At 44.0% G+C, this 16,073-nt stretch overlaps 1 protein-coding gene across 1 annotated transcript in view; it reads left to right on the top strand.

Moving 5' to 3' along the window:
- Nucleotides 1–16,073, top strand: part of LOC149194393 (phosphatidylinositol 3-kinase, root isoform-like) — a 353,842-nt gene that overhangs the window by 53,502 nt on the left and 284,267 nt on the right. Inside the window, exons 5-6 of the mRNA XM_089405076.1 lie at nucleotides 15,254–15,412; nucleotides 15,591–15,800. Coding sequence (XP_089261202.1) covers nucleotides 15,254–15,412; nucleotides 15,591–15,800 — 369 coding nt within the window. The remainder of the gene's footprint in view (nucleotides 1–15,253; nucleotides 15,413–15,590; nucleotides 15,801–16,073) is intronic.

A 16,073-nucleotide genomic window follows, 5' to 3' on the forward strand; every position in this document is an offset into this window, starting at 1 on the left:
CTCAATGCAGGGGTCAAACATACTTGGAATTTGTGCCCAAAATTGCGGCCTGCCCAAACAGAATTTCCTCACTCAAATTAGACTACTTGGACCAATCCTCCCAATGGGTTGCGTCCAAAAATGGCCGCCTACGCGGAGCATTGCCTGGAGATTAGGGATGGGTTCATCATTAGACCCCAGTACACGTTCCAACATTCGATGCATGCCCATAGAATCCCCCTCGGGCAGTTCAGAGTTGGGTCTCACAGACGCCGGGTGGAGACAGATCACCACATCGATAGGGCAGATAGGATTTGCCAGCTCTGCCACTTACAAGAGAGAGACAGAGACACACTTCATCTTCGGATGCCCTGCTTACTACGAGATTCGAGGTCATTACCATTGTCTCTTCAGGTCTTCTTAGACTTTGACCAGCTTCCTCAGATATGTTGATCTGAGATGCCTTGCACTTTATCTCCAGGAGGCCTTCAAATTTCAGGCCCGTTTTCTTAAGCACCCCACCAGATTGGACACCACACAGAAGATCATGGACTTCTTTAGGGCGCTATCGCCAGCGCGGGGCACCAAAAGAACCATTGACCAACCCACAGGCACTGAGACCAGATTAGTGCAGTCCTGGGGGGGATGACACTCCAAACTGCACCAGTGCTCCAGGATTGGATCCACCCTTGGGAGGCGCCCTAGAACCTCCAGGCATCAGCTGCGACAACCTAGTATGCCCACAGGACTGCAGACTTTGACGAGCTTCTCACAGTTTTCCTCTCTCGGCCTTGGATGTTAGGAGTAGGAACTGGACAAGAGACCTCCCCCCCCTTTTTCTTCTTCTCCTTCTCTGCTTCATTGCAACACTTTGTTTCGAAGCCGAGAGCTTCTAGCTTCTACATTTACATTACTTATATTATAGATGTATTTTCTGCTTTTTAAAAGAAATGTTAAAGGGGACTGTTTGGTCCACCGACTTGGCATGATGTAATCAAACCGACAGTCCCGTTGACCTATTTTGGTTATTTGTTGGACATTAATAAAATTATCTTATCTTATCTTATCTAGAAAGCCTCCCTGCAGCTCGGTCAACGCTGGTCAATGCTAGTCAACTCAGTCAACAGATAATGACCTACTTCCTTCGCACGTGTGAGAGAAAGCTGCCAGATTTGCGTACCCAATCAAGTGAGGAGAGAGAGATGTGTTGAGATGAGATGATGAAAGAATGACTTGAGGTCTCCTCCTTTTATACGCAACGTTGAGGATGAGTTGGGGGTTAAAATGCAGTGTTCCACGGGGACGTGTCCCCCAGGGTTGGGTGCGCGCACCCCTCGCAACCCACACACCCAGGATGCGGGGTGTTTGGGGAAACGTTTCCCCACGTCCCCCTTTTGGGGAGACGCAGGGGGGACGTTTCACTAGTGTGGGTGTCTCAAAATGAGATATGCGTCCCCCCTTAAATTTGCTTGTAAACAATGATTTATGACAAGGAAAGCTTAGTATATGACCATATTTCCCTACTAATGCTATGCAATTCATGGTAATGTTAAATTCTTAAAGTAAAAGTGGCATTCTGCTTTATCTTTCATTTTCATCCTAATACTTAAATTTTTAACATTACCATGAAATGACTTAGGATGTTTGAGCGTGGTTCTGACCTCATTGGATTTCATATGGAGAAAGTAGAATTTTAGATCTCACTCAAAATCCAACGGACTTAACAGTTTTTCAGGAATTCAGGATTCGATGGAGTGCAATGTTTCCATTGCATTTTGTCATGTACAAGGGTATGGAATTAGTATTTAATCAAGAGCAGCAAGCCCTTTGTGTACTTTAGAGTGACTTTTAGACTCATCACTCCATTGTTTTTGAGTTTTAGTTATATCAATTTACTATTCCAGTCTTTAGATTTCAGTATCTATTATAGTCTATTTTGCTTAGTACTAATTAGATTCTAGAATAATAAATGATGAATTTTAATTTTAAATCAATTTAGAATCTAGAATGATGAATTTAATTTTTTAAATCAATGTAGATTCTAGACTAGTAAATAATGAATAATGAATATGGATCAGAGTATTTCATTATTGAATCTCATGGTTTATGGATGAATCATGTATGTATTAGTAAGGATGAGGAGTATGGATCAATGTATTTCATTATTTAATTCAATTATGTATGTATCATTCTATTTATTCTTTCATTATTGAATATGAATTTGAAATAAATATATATATATATATATATATATATATATATATATATATATATATATATATATATATATATATATATATATATATTAAAAAGGAAAAAGATTATATACCCCGACGTCCCCCCGTCCCCCCTAAATTTCCCTAAAATTTGAGGGTACCCCCACACGTCCCACTTGTGCGTCTCCCCACACCTGTCTCCCCGTCTCAGAGTCTTGGTGGAACATTGTTAAAATGCCTGTTTTGCTTGCTGGTTGACCTTGACAATTTGTCAATAATACAAATAAATTCATATCTTCATTTTTACATGTTGGAATTAGATGATCTTTAGATAAATCCTACACCTCTCGGAGAGAGGAATCCAAGAAAAATATCAGCTGCCATAAATAACATGATGCATGTGGAGTTTGGCCATAGTTGCCAATTTTAACAGAGTTGGTGGGCACGGATGCTTCATCAACCCATTAATGCAACAACACTTTTCCTCAATCCAACATTTTCCTACAAATGCAACTTTAATTTTCATGGCGAGGTGATGGAAGGACTCCATATTTGTCTTCATAGGTTGGTACATGATCTCAAGATTTGCAGCATAACCAATCGCGAGATAGAGAGGTATCGGGGATGGTACTAGAGTATTTTGCTTTAATGATGTTATTCATGAAAGAACCACCTTGTTGATTTGGGGTAGCATTGAATGTTTTCTAGCCACAAAATTTGGTGGAGAGGCTAAGGCACATGAGATCTCCAATACCCAGAAAGGGTTTGGGCAGATTCTAAATAGTTTTATATTAAAATAATTAATATTTTTAATGGAGTCCCTAAGTCTAAACTTACGGAAATTTAATGTGAATTAATATAAAACTGTGTTAGAATGGTCCAAAAGTCATGGATCAAGCCAGATCTAATCTTAGCCGTTGATTAGTAACTTAATCTCGGTCGTTGATCTGTCAACCAGAAAAGTATAAGGGGAGGCTTGAGGGTCACTTGGAGAACACACCAAAAGATTAAGATTTTGACTTTCTGGGGATGGGTTTGCTGAGAAAGTTGAGAGAGTGATTTGGAGTTGCAACTGAGGGGCAATGAATACAAAAGTAGAGAGGCAAAAATAGTGTTGGGAGGATCAGTGCAGCAACCGGGAAAGCTGACATAGAGGGCAGAAGCCGAAACTGCTGGGAACAGCTGAAACAGCCAGAACTACCAAAACTGCTGGGAAAGCTGACGCAGAGGGTAGAGTCTGGAACTGCCGGGAACAACCGTAATTGCCGGGAAAGCTGACGCAGAGGGCAGAAGAGGCTAACACAGTCCCTAGAGGCTGATGCTGGGGTTTTACGTGGGGCAAATTGGAGCTGAGGAGCTGTCGAGTGTTTATCGAGGCTTCAGTCGGAGCATCTGTCTCCGAAGGAGAGGTACTACTGCTGAGATTTTTCTCTGTTAGGTGAGCCAGATTTGGCACCCAGATTGTATTATGAAACTACTTAATAAATCAAACCCTCAGATAGCTGCACCAGTTTTCCCACATTGGGTTTTTCCGGGGACATTAGTTAAAAAATAACAATGTCATTTGTGTGCTTGTTTCTGTTTCCTTAAGTTGATGATCTGTAATGTGTTGAGCATGTACTTGTGTTTATTTTCAGTATTTACATGGTAAATAATTTTTTAATTAATAAGAACAAGTAGGAAGGAATAAATTATAAAAGTACTATTAGACTTAGAAACTTCAACATGGTATCGGAGCGTGGTTGCAGATCACAGGAGAACTGAGGACATCAGCTGAGCAGAGCAACAGCAGCAGAAAACAGCTGTCCCGAGTGACAGAAGCTGTTCCTAGTAGCAAAACAACAAGGAAGGGGTGACACAGTGCCTGCATCATCAAGTTCGAGCCAAGAAGAGGCTACGCAGAGGCTGAGGGAGGTAAAGACAGGCTCACGCAAAGGCCAGGAGGGCTGATGCAGTTGGTTTAGGGAGCTAGTTTGTCGGTGCTGGGACTGCGCAGAGCCTAGGAGCTCTCACCTTTAGGTTACTGGAGTTTAGGAGGCTGTGGATAAGTTGCAGAGTGGAGCTGGTGGGGTACTGTTGTCATAACAGTACCTAACAGGGCAAGGCCAAGGAGAAGGGAGTTGTTACTGAGGGTTTCTAGCTGAGAAATCCTGATCAGTGGTGCGGTTTCACAGACTATCAGAGTAGGGGGCATCTTGACATCGTCAGAAGGATTTCCAAGAGGGAAATCGAGGCTCAGAGGGAGTCACATCGAGAACTTCTAGGAGGGAAGTAGAAGAGCAGTGGAATGGCACTACAAGGAGTAAGAGACTAGGACAGATTGGACGCAGCCTCAAACTTCGTAGTATGGAAGCCCAGAATCTTATCCGTACTTGACAGAAATCGTGTCAAGCACTTCGCCTAAAGACAATAGCGGTCCCAGTTGATCCAGCTGACAATGATAGGTATGAGGAAGCAATGGTGAGGGCCAAGAGTATGATTCTTGACAGGGTCAAGGATCATATAGTACCACATATTGCTGAGAAGAATACGGCAGGGGAGATGTGGGATGCCCTGACCAAGTTGTATCAGCATACTTCCGTGCAGAGGAAGATGCTCCTAGAAAATCAACTACATCATACTAGATGCAAAAGGGAGAACAAATCGACACCTTCCTCGGTCGATTGGAGGAGATCCGAGATCAACTGACTTCCATAGGGGCCACACCAGATCCAGAGTTGATGGTGAGAACAACCCTGAATGCAGTCTTAGAAGACTGGGAGGTGTTTGTCCAGAGCATACTGGGCAGGGCGACCCTTCCAGATTGAGAGGAAATGTGAGCGACTCTTCGCCAAGAAGAGTTCAGGAGGGTGACCAAGATGGGAAGTAGCAGCTAGGGGATCATAATCAAGGAGGAGGAGGTGGATGTTGCCATAGCATCTGAGGGTAAGCAAGGGGATCAGAATCAAGGAGGAGGAGGTGGATGTTGCCATAGCATCTGAGGGTAAGCAAGAAAAGCGGAAGGACCTCTCCAAGGTCAAATGATTCCACTATGGGGAGCTGGGTCATTATGCGACCCAGTGTCCGAGGAAGAAGGGTAAGGGGGAGGCTTCCGAGACCAAGGTAGCATCAGTAAGGGCAGAGAAGGAAGTGGAGGCAAGCGATTTCTGTGCCATGAGTGCACACACACCGCTTGAGTGAAAGTGGGGAGACATCGAGCTGTAGTTAGGAGGACCAACCTCTTGGATTATACCTGGCTACGGGAGCCCCAAAGAAGAGTAGTAGGACTGGCGGATGTTGGTAGAGACAGACAAGGATAGAGCGACAGAGAGAGTTATAGTGCAGGATTTCCAGGACAATGCGAGGCTAGCAAGTTGCAACAATGCGAGAGGCACGAGAGTGTTGCACCAGTGTAGGATGGCATAGAGAGGTGTGCAATGGTGTGAGATGAAGGGAGTTGTTGCAACAGCGTAGAGGTTAGAGAGGGATCACTTGTTAGCGACAAAGGGAGCTTCAGCATCGAGAGTGTCTCTAGCTTGACAATGATGTCAGAGTTGGGAGACCAGTTACTTCTCAGTAACTGAGTTGCAGTGCAATAGTTAGCAGTGGCGGTGCTATGAGCAGCACGATGCAGCATGATGAGAGTGGATGCAGTGCAAATGCAATAGTGGCAGTGGCAGAGCCATGGGCAGCAGCATAGCCGTAGAGGGAGCTGTTGTACAGATGCAACAGTGGCAGTGGTAGAGCCATGGGTGGCAGTATGGGATGCAGTAGTACAGATGATGGGCAGCAGGCCTAGCATCAGGGACCGATGCTGGATGATCAGAGTAATACTCGGTAAGGAGTATTGCTAGAGCACAGTCCTCGCTAAAAGGGAGCGTTGATTTGGGGTAGGATCGGATGTGCTCTAGCCACGAAATTTGGTGGAGAGGCTAAGGCACATGAGATCTCCAATACCCAAAAAGGGTTTGGGCAGATTCTAAACAGTTTGGGAGATATTAAAATAATTAATATTTTTAATGGAGTCCCTAAGTCTAAACTTAGGGAAATTAAAATATTAATGTGAATTAATATAAAACTGTGTTAGAATGGTCCAAAAGTCATGGATCAAGCCAGATCTAATCTTAGCTGTTGATTAGGGACTTAATCTCGGTCGTTGATCTGTCAATGAGAAAAGTATAAGAAGAGGCTTGAAGGTCACTTGGAGAACACACCAAAAGATCAAGATTTTGACTTTCTGGGGCTGGGTTTGTTGAGAAAGTTGAGAGAGTGATTTGGAGTTGCAGCGGAGGGGCAGTGAATACAGAAGCAGAGAGACAAAGATAGTGTCGGGAGATTCAGCGCAGCAGCCGGGAAAGCTGACGCAAAGGGCAGAAGCCAGAACTGCCGGGAACAACTGGAACTGCCGGGAAAGTTGACGCAGAGGGCAGAAGCTGGAGCTGCCAAGAAAGTTGACGCAAAGGGTAGAGGTCGGAACTGCTGGGAACTGTCGGAACTGTTGGGAAAGGTGACACAGAGGGCATAAGAGGTTGACACAGTGCCTAGAGGTTGACGTTGGGATTTTTCGTGGGGCAGATTGGAGCTGAGGAGCTGCCAGAGTGTTTATCCAGGGTTTCAGCTGGAGCATCTGTCTCCGTAGGAGAGGTACTATTGTCGAGATTTTTCTCTGTTGGGTGAGCCGGATTTGGCACCCAGATTGTATTCTGAAACTGCTTAATAAATCAAACCCTCAAATAGCTGCACTGGTTTTCCCGAATTGGGTTTTTCCGGGGACATTAGTCAAAAAATAACGGTGTCATTTGTGTGCTTGTTTTTGTTTCCTTCAGTTGATGATCTATAATGTGTTGAGCATGTACTTGTGTTTATTTTTAGTATTTACATGGTAAATAATTTGTTAATTAATCATAATGAGTAGGAAGGAATAAATCAGAAAGTACATGGAGGGTTTCTAACTGTTAGACTTAGAAACTTCAACATACCTTGATGCCACGTAAGTGACAAGTCATGACTCATTAAAATTTACTAATTTTGAACTCTAGATTTATTTAAATTCAATTAAGTTTTATTTGAAAGTTTAGTTATTTTTTAACTTTTCTTATTTTGTTGTAGATGCTTGGTAGTGAAATAATGGTGCAAGGGCACAAAATTTATAGAAATTCGCCATCAAAATCCTTAGTCAGATTTGTAGCACTTTGGGCTATGAGCACAATTGGAGTGTTTTTGACACTCAAGGAAGTGCAATAGGTTATAACTTTGAACTTCAACTGAGCAATTGCAATTATGGTAATTTATGACCTGCAAGAGTCAAGACTCATTAATTTTTCTATGGCACTCGTATAGGTTGGAGTTCTCATGCCTTAATGACTTGGTGTATGTCCATTATAATATCCGATTATGGATGGAGAAAATGTGATGTGGATGTCACTTCCTTAAACAATATTGATGTATTGTCTAAGGGGAAGGTGGAGTCTGAGCTTCGTATCATGGAGGAGTCACCTACATTGTTAGAGGAGGAACCAAAGTAGTACAACAATAGGGGAAACAAGAGGAGGAGGACTCTAGAACGTTGTAACCATTGGACTCCTAGTACAACATCAACACCACCAATTGGAATGGAAAGCATTGAACTATTCAGTACATATTTCCCCATGGTTAGCTTGATATTATGGCACTGTTCAGAGCAATTTATAGTGCCTCCAATTGCAACCATCAATTGACACTGGTACTAGATATAGGAAGCAATTCAATTCCTTGGCTATCTTACAATGAATAAAATAATGGGTACTATTGATTTGAGGTAAGCATCGGATGTGCTCTAGCCACGAAATTTGGTGGAGAGGTTGGGGCACTGAGATCCCCAATACCCAGAAAGGTTTTGGGCAGATTCTAAACAGATCAAGAGATATTAAGATAATTAATATTTTTAATGGAGTCCCTAAGTCTAAACTTAGAGAAAATAAAATATTAATGTGTATTAATATGATTTTGTGTTAGAATGGTCTAGAAGACATGGATCAAGCCAGATCTAATCTTAGCTGTTGATTAGGGACTTAATCTCGGCCGTTGATATGTCACCAGGAAAAGTTTAAGAGGAGGCTTGAGGGTCACTTGGAGAATACACTAGAATGATCAGCCATTCTATTCTCTAGAGAGGGGTCTGCTAAGAGAGAGATAGAATTAGTGATCGGGAGATGTAGTTGAGGGGCATTTGAGTACAAAGAAACAAAGAGGTAGAGATAGTGCCGGGATAGCAACGCAATAGCTAAGGAGAGTGACGCAGAGCCAGCCAGGGCTCACGTAGGGCCACGTAAAGGAAGCCGGGATCTGCACAGAGCCTCAGAGAGGCCAGCGTTGCTGACATAGAGGGCCAGAGGGCTGACGTAGACCCATCCGGCGTGTGGCAGAGAGGGGCTGATGCAGTCCAGAGAGAGCCTGACGTTGGGGTTTCTGGGGCAGATTGGTGAGTAGTTGCTGGAAGGATTATCTGGGGTTTCATCCAGGAGATTTGTCAGAAACTTAGAGGTATTACTGCTAAGAAAATTCTCTGTTGGGTAGGCCAGTTTCGACACCCAGATTGTACTATGATATTGTTTAATAAGAAAACCCTTAGATAGCTGCACCGGTTTTCCCACATTGGGTTTTTTCGAGGACATTAGTCCAAAAATAATGGTGTCATATGGTGTGTTTGTTTCTGTTTCTTTTAGTTAGTGGTTCGTAATATGTTGAGCATTGACTAGTGTTTATTTTCAATATTTACATTGTAAATAAGTTAATAACTTGCTAAGGAAAATAACAAGTAGGTAGGAATAAATCAGATAAAGTTCATGGAGGGTTTCTAAGTAAACTTACAAACTTCAACATGGTATCAGAGCGTGATTGTAGATCACAAGAGGACTAAAGGACATCAGCCGAGCGGAGCTATAGCAGCAGAAAACAACTGTCCGGAGGTGACAAAAGTTGTTTCTAACAGAGTAGCAACTAGGAAGGGTGACACAGTGCCTGTGTCATCAAGGGTGAGTCGGGAAGAGGCAGCGTAGAGGCTAAGGAAGGCAAAGGGAGCCTCACGCAGAGCCACGCAGCAGCTGGGAACGCTGACGCAGTTGGCTAAGGAGGCCAAGTTGCTAGTGCCGGGATTGCTCAGAGCCTAGGAGCTCTCACCTTCAGGTTGCTGGGGTTTAAAAGGCTGTGGGAAAATTGCAGAGTGGAGTTGGTGAGGTACTAGAACAGTACCTGACAGAGCAAGGCCAGAGGAGTTGCTACTGAGGGTTTCTAGCCGAGGAACCCGGATCAGTGGTGCGGTTGCACAAGACGATCAAAGTAGGGGGCATCTTGACAAGCGACAGAAGGATTTCCACGAGGGAAATCAGGACTCAGAGGGAGTCTAGAAGAGAACTTTCAGACGAGAAGTAGAGTCTTAGAGGAGTCGAACAGAGAACTTTCAGGAGGGAAGTAGAGGAGCATCATGGCACTACACGAAGTAAGAGACCAAGATAGACTGGATGGAGTGTTGAACTTCACAGTCTGGAAGGCCAAAATCTTATCCGTACTTGACAGGAATCGTGTCAAGAACTTTGCCTTAAAGGTAATAGCTATCCCAGTCGACCCCAATGATAATGACAAGTACGAGGAGGTGATGGCGAGGGCCAAGAGCATTATCCTTGACGTGGTCAAGGATCATGTAGTACCATGCATAGCCGAGAAGGAAACAACATTTGAGATGTGGGAGGCTCTCAAGAAGCTGTACCAACATACTTCTGTGCAGAGAAGAATGCTGCTTGAGAATCAGTTGAGGTTGTATTAGATGAAGAAGGGAGAACTGTTTGACACCTTCCTCGGAGGATTGAATGAGATTTGAGATCAGTTGACTGCTATAGAGGCGACATCAGATCAGGAGCTGATGATGAGGACAACCCTGAACGTTGTCTCAGAAGACTGGGAAGTATTTGTCCAGAGTATATTAGGCAGAGGGACACTTCCACCGTGGGACGAGATGTGGGCAGCTCTTCGCCAGGAAGAGATCAGACGACAGTCAAAGACGGGTAGCAGCAACAAGGGGATCAAAGTCAAGCAGGAGGAGGAAGATGTGGCCCTAGCATCTAAGAGAAAGTAGGAGAAATGGAAGAAGAAAGATCTCTCTAAGATCATGTGCTTCCACTGTGGGGAGCTGGGTCATTATGCGACCCAGTGTCAAAGGAAGAAGAGTAAGGGAGAGTCTTCCGAGACTAAGGCAGCGCCAACACGGGCAGAGAAGGAAGCTTTGACAGACGGTGACTGTGCCATGAGTGCACACGCGTCACTTGAGTGGAAGTGGGGAGACATCGAGTTGCAGTCAGATGGACTACAAGCGATGAGGGGCAGGATCCTCGAGGTACCCAGCCTCTTGGATTAGCCCTTGCTATGGGAGCCTTGACGAGGAGTAACATGCCTAGCTGATGTATGTAGAGATGGATGCGGATGGACCGGCATAGAGAGCTACAGTGTAGTGTCTCGAGACAACACGAGGCTAGATTGCCCACAACCTTGTTACCACCGCATCGCAGAATTGTCCGCATACGCGCCCGGTTCAGCCCAACTTGTTGGCGTGCAGTGTGCCCTCCGCGCCCTTACCTGACTTGCCTGTCCACCCGGTTCGCCCCTCGTGCAGCGCGCCCTTCGTGGGTCGCCTACCCAACCTGCGGCTCGCCCAACCGAACTTTGTGTTTCTGTCTCCCCAGCTTGGTGCTTCGGTTAGAACGCCACTTGCACCTTGCCTTGCCTTGCTTTATGCGCCCAACTCTTAGCTCGCCCTCATTTCTTGAGCTCGCACTTGTTGAACTTCAAACTTGAATGATGCCTTCTCCCATCCATGCATCCACGCATATATACGCTTCCTCACGGATTATTCATGGCTTGGCCTGCCCAGGCCAACCTGCCAATTTAGCTTAGCTTGCCCATGCTTTGCGCCGGCTCGCCCACACCGTCGCCTTGTCGGGTCCACATGCCCAACTTCGCACGATATAAGTCCACCTCTGCAAAGTTGCCATATTTAGCCAAATTCCTAGGTTTTCGGTTTTTCGACTCCTCCATTGGCTCATCGTGCTCGTGCACCGGGCGACTTTAATCGACTTCCCTAGCTCGTTTCGCTCTCTAACTTGTCCCATCGTCGCAAACAATGCGTCCGCTTGCGGACTCGTCGCACCCGCCGACTCGTCGCTCGCCGGGCTTGTCGCGTTTAACTGGGAGTGCCCACCCAACTCATCACACATCGCATCTGAGACTCGTGGGCTTGACATACTCCCCCACTCTAAATGGTTGTCGTCCTCGACTCTCCACATCTCGACAACCACCATCACCAAGACTGTCAAACCACACAAATGTGTGTATGGGTAATCTAGATGTGCCCACCTCTCGACCTGCCTCACGCCATAGATATGCCAAACTTTGCAAGGAATCATGTGCTGGTACCCCTCATGTCGGTGACTAGTTGGGTAGCTAATCCAACCATGCATCGCCTCCATAAGAACTCATGCCCCTACATCATCATGACTCTCCACTGCATGCTACCTGTCAATCTGTGTCATCTCACCCCTAGATGCCTGCTCAAAATGTTGGAGACTCACTGCCATGAGCAGCTAACAATGAGCCTCATCTCCATGATAGTCTAAGAAGATAAGGAGGGAGTAGAGCCTGAAGGCTCTCCCTCACTAATCAACTCAATCCACCTATCAGGATCCTCCACTTCTAATCTCTACAAGTATGCTTCCCGATCCTCCGTCTGAACATTCAGTCTAACATCCTCATCCTCATCATCATCCTCCACTGCCTCTAGCCTCCTTGATAGATCCAAGATACTATCAGACAATGTTCGGATAACTTGTGACTATTCCATAAGCTTTGCCTCTGCAGTAGACAACTACTTATAGACCTCTTCATATCGCTTGTCATTCTCCATATTCATCGCTGTCAGTTTACACTCGGCCTTTGTAACTCCTATGGTCGGAACACCGATAGGTACATCTCTCGTACGTCGTAAATGTACAGTTTCTTCATATGGGGAACTACCATAGCTTCAAATTGCTTCATAAATTCCATTCCCAGTACAACTTCGTAGTCGTCTATCCGCACCATAGTGAAATCGACCTTCCCTATCCATTCACCAAGTGTCACATCCACTTTCTCAGCTACACCGATATGGAGGAGAATTCACTACCTTCATTTGTGCCTGCATCGGTACAAACTTCAGCCCAATCCTTCTCGCAGTATCCTTGCTCATGAAGTTGTGAGTTGCCCCACTATCCACCATAGTGGGTACAACACTCCCAACTTTCATTTCAACATACTCTAACTTGTTTCTTTTTGGATCTCTTTGTGAGACCGCTTCCGTAGCCATCACAGCTTCTAGAATCTGCATGACCCCATCTTAAGTTTCCTCTTTCTTTTTCGCATTGGATTGTGCTATCGCAACCACTTTTGGTCTTGAAGGACAAGTCTTCACCATATGTGGTTCCTCACATATCCAACACTTCAACGTTTCTTCATCTTCGCATGCGATCTCGAAGGCTCCTCCTTTGTAGACTTTTCTTTCGGCTTGTCAGTCTTTTTCTTCTTCTCTTCGGTTCCTTCATCATAGTGTTCTACCAAGCGATCCACAACAACAAATGCTTCTTCAAGTGTTTTTATCTTTTGCCTCTTCACTTCATTGCGTGCCCAAGGCTTCAATCCTATGATAAAATTGAATACCTTGTCCCTCTCCGCCATGTCTGGAAGTTCCAAAACTGCACTTGAGAACTCTCACTGATAAGCTTGTAGACTCCCTGTTTGCTTTATATACTTTATCTTCATCCTTGCATCCCATGTTTCGTCTTGTGGACTAAAATGAGTTTGCAAAGCCTTCTTCATTTCATCCCATGAAGTGATCTTTGCAGCATTGCCATTGGCAATCTGGTCCATCTTCCTTCGCCACCACATCTTAGCATCCTTCGTCAAGAACTGAGCAGCTACCTTGACTTTGGTTTCCTCATCGGACATCCCCAAACGCTCCAAGTACTGTTCCATGTCCCATAGAAAGTTACCAAGAGTTTTTGCACTCCTCGTCCCGTCATAAGAATCTGGTTCCTTGACTTTCACATGAGTCACTCCTCCACCTGGGTTGTGCCCAACAACCTTCTTCAAAATGCGATCTCATTCCGAGCAACTTCAAGATCTTTTTGCAATTTCAAGATTTTAGCCAAACCTTGATCTCTTTCTTCTCCTATCTCTTTGACTTCCTTTTCTGTTTGTATATACAACCATTCAATATAATTGTATCGGACCTTGAGGTCTTCAAGCTCCCCTTTCACCTTCGAATAGCCATCTCGAATCTCAATGTTCTCAGCCTTCATTGAAGCCATGTCAGAAGCTAGCTCTTCCATTCGATCCAACACTATATCCAAGAAAGCATCTCCGACATCCCTGCCAGATTCACTCGTTATCACTTGAGGTTCTTCTGCCATTTCAGCCATCCACTTCCTTTGTAGTCTGGTATAGACCATAAATCGATCAAAAGCATCCGTCGTCAATTTGCTTGAAGTGTAGAGACACACCTCTTTACTTCTGCAACTTGTTTGACCCAATCATCCCTTGATAATACCTACAATTCTGAATCACCAAAGCCCGCAGAATACGGAACTTTGATACCACCTGTCATGCCCCTATCTTGGCAGTATTCTTTCAATCGCTCATAGGCAGGTGTGGCACTACCACCCGATTTCTTTTCAACAATACTTTCCCTAAACCCTAAACCCTAAACCAGCTCGTTGCTCTCTCCAACTCGTCCCATCGTCGCAACCAACGTGCTTGCTTGCCAACTCGTCACTCACCCGGCTCGTCGCGTTTAACCGGGAGCACCCACCCAACTTGTCGCACATCGCATCCGCGACTCGTGAGCTTGACACTAGGGGACGCGTCCCCGTGGAAGTTTGGAACACTGTTTTTATGTTGTTTATTTGATTGCTGTGAAGAGGTGACCTGTAGGAAAACCAACTAGTTGTCTTGATTGGTGGTTGAACAAACTGTTGTGTAAATGATCTCAATCTAGTTACTGCTAACTGCCAAAATTGCACATCTAAATATCAAGTCCTTAATACCAATCAGGGAAACTCTGGAGATACTAAGAAGTACTTCCCACTGTCACCATAACAGCTCTCCTCCCACTATAGAGCTGGTGCTGTCCCAGCTTAAGGATGGAATCCCTAAATGCTCTTTTTTGACCTGCAAATTAGGCTCCAAAGGCAGAAGATAAATCAAGTGAAAGTAGAAATTAAAGATATTTACATCAAGAGTAATGGATCAACACAGGATTGGTGTGTTCCCTTTGGGTTATGGAGTCTTAATACCCATACAGAGGCCTTGACATGTGATGGCAAACATCAACAGGATAATCAGATATGAGACAAAAAAATAGGCTTGACAGTGCTCTGACTATAACTGCGAATTGTTTGTCCAATTAACCGAAGTGCCAATTATTTTCATGCTTGCATTCATACTTGCTGTATCCTTCAGTCCTGAGGACCTGTTTTTGTGCTCAATCAAGTTGCTCTGTCTCTACCAAAGGATTTAAAATTTTTTGTATGTGTGAAAAATGCTTCAATCACATGTTTTCTTTATGGAGAAATTTCTGTCACTCTTGGATTTTTCCAATTAGAGGATTGCAAATTTTAAAATTTTGTCCATAGCACTGAGTTTAACATGCTACAATGATGTTGAGAATACATGATATTTTTGACGATTCAAATGACTGCATTGTTGGTGCAACCAATTTCTGTATTTCCTGCAACACTGTCAATTTTGTGACGAGTCTATTATATTAGTTTCTGCTGGTTATATCTAACAGAGGCTGTACCAACAATGTATATGATGTAACTATTTGGATTTTTAGAGTGGGGTGATAAAAATTATAATTGTCTCAGCTTGTTGTATCTACTTATATATTTTAGTTCTTATTTTGGAGATTGTGCTATTTTTTCAGTCAGTGACTCAGTAGAACACAACTGACTTTTGGAGATTTCTACATGGTCAACTAGGAACATGCTAAGAATTGACATGGATATTTGAAACTGCAGGTTTGGGATGTTTCTTCTTCTAAGCAGGACGTGATCATTGGCGGTGCTACCTTTTGTCTTTTCAACAGCAAGAAACAACTTAAAACAGGACAGCAGAAACTTAGGCTTTGGCTGGGGAGAAAAGCAGATGGGTCAGTGCCTTCTACTACACCTGGAAAGGTGAAAGTTCAACAATCTAAATGAGAGAAGTCTAGGTCAAGCGGTTGTTTTATGTTACTAAAAGCTTGATATCCTAGATATTTCAGAATGGGTTTTGTTCAACAAATTTCAGATTACCATGAGGTAAAATTTGTAAATCAGCTTGGGTATTATTTAGAATCATATTACTTGCATACAGGTGCCTAAGTCAGAGCGAGGAGAAATTGAGCGCTTGGAGAAGCTAGTCAACAAGTATGAATGTGGGCAGATTCCACGCATTGAGTGGCTAGATGAAATTGCATTCAGAGCCATTGAGAACATCAAGGAGAGAGAAAGTAGATCCATTGGGATATCTCATTTACATCTTATTGTTCATCTAGTTGCTTTTGAGCACCGAGTTGCTTTCCAGGTTGGCTTTTTAACATGTTTCTTGGTTATTGTAAGAGGGTCCGTGTCATCTTATTTGTTTAAAAAGCAAAATTTTAATACTTGCAGTTTTATGCTTTTGCAATTTAAGTGTTGGTTATGTCGTCTTATTTGTTTGAAAAGCAAAATTTATTACTTGTGGTTTTATGATTTTGCAAACTCTTACAAACTTTGATCATATGCATCCAGCATTTCTTCATACATGCGATTTGTTCCAGAGCAGTTTTGCATAATGAACATTAATAACCTGCTTAGC

The sequence above is a fragment of the Pinus tabuliformis genome, chromosome 2_2 (genome assembly GCF_031772625.1).
Source record: "Pinus tabuliformis cultivar Carrire ecotype Pingquan chromosome 2_2, CPIR1, whole genome shotgun sequence".
In the NCBI taxonomy this organism is placed as follows: Eukaryota; Viridiplantae; Streptophyta; class Pinopsida; order Pinales; family Pinaceae; genus Pinus; species Pinus tabuliformis.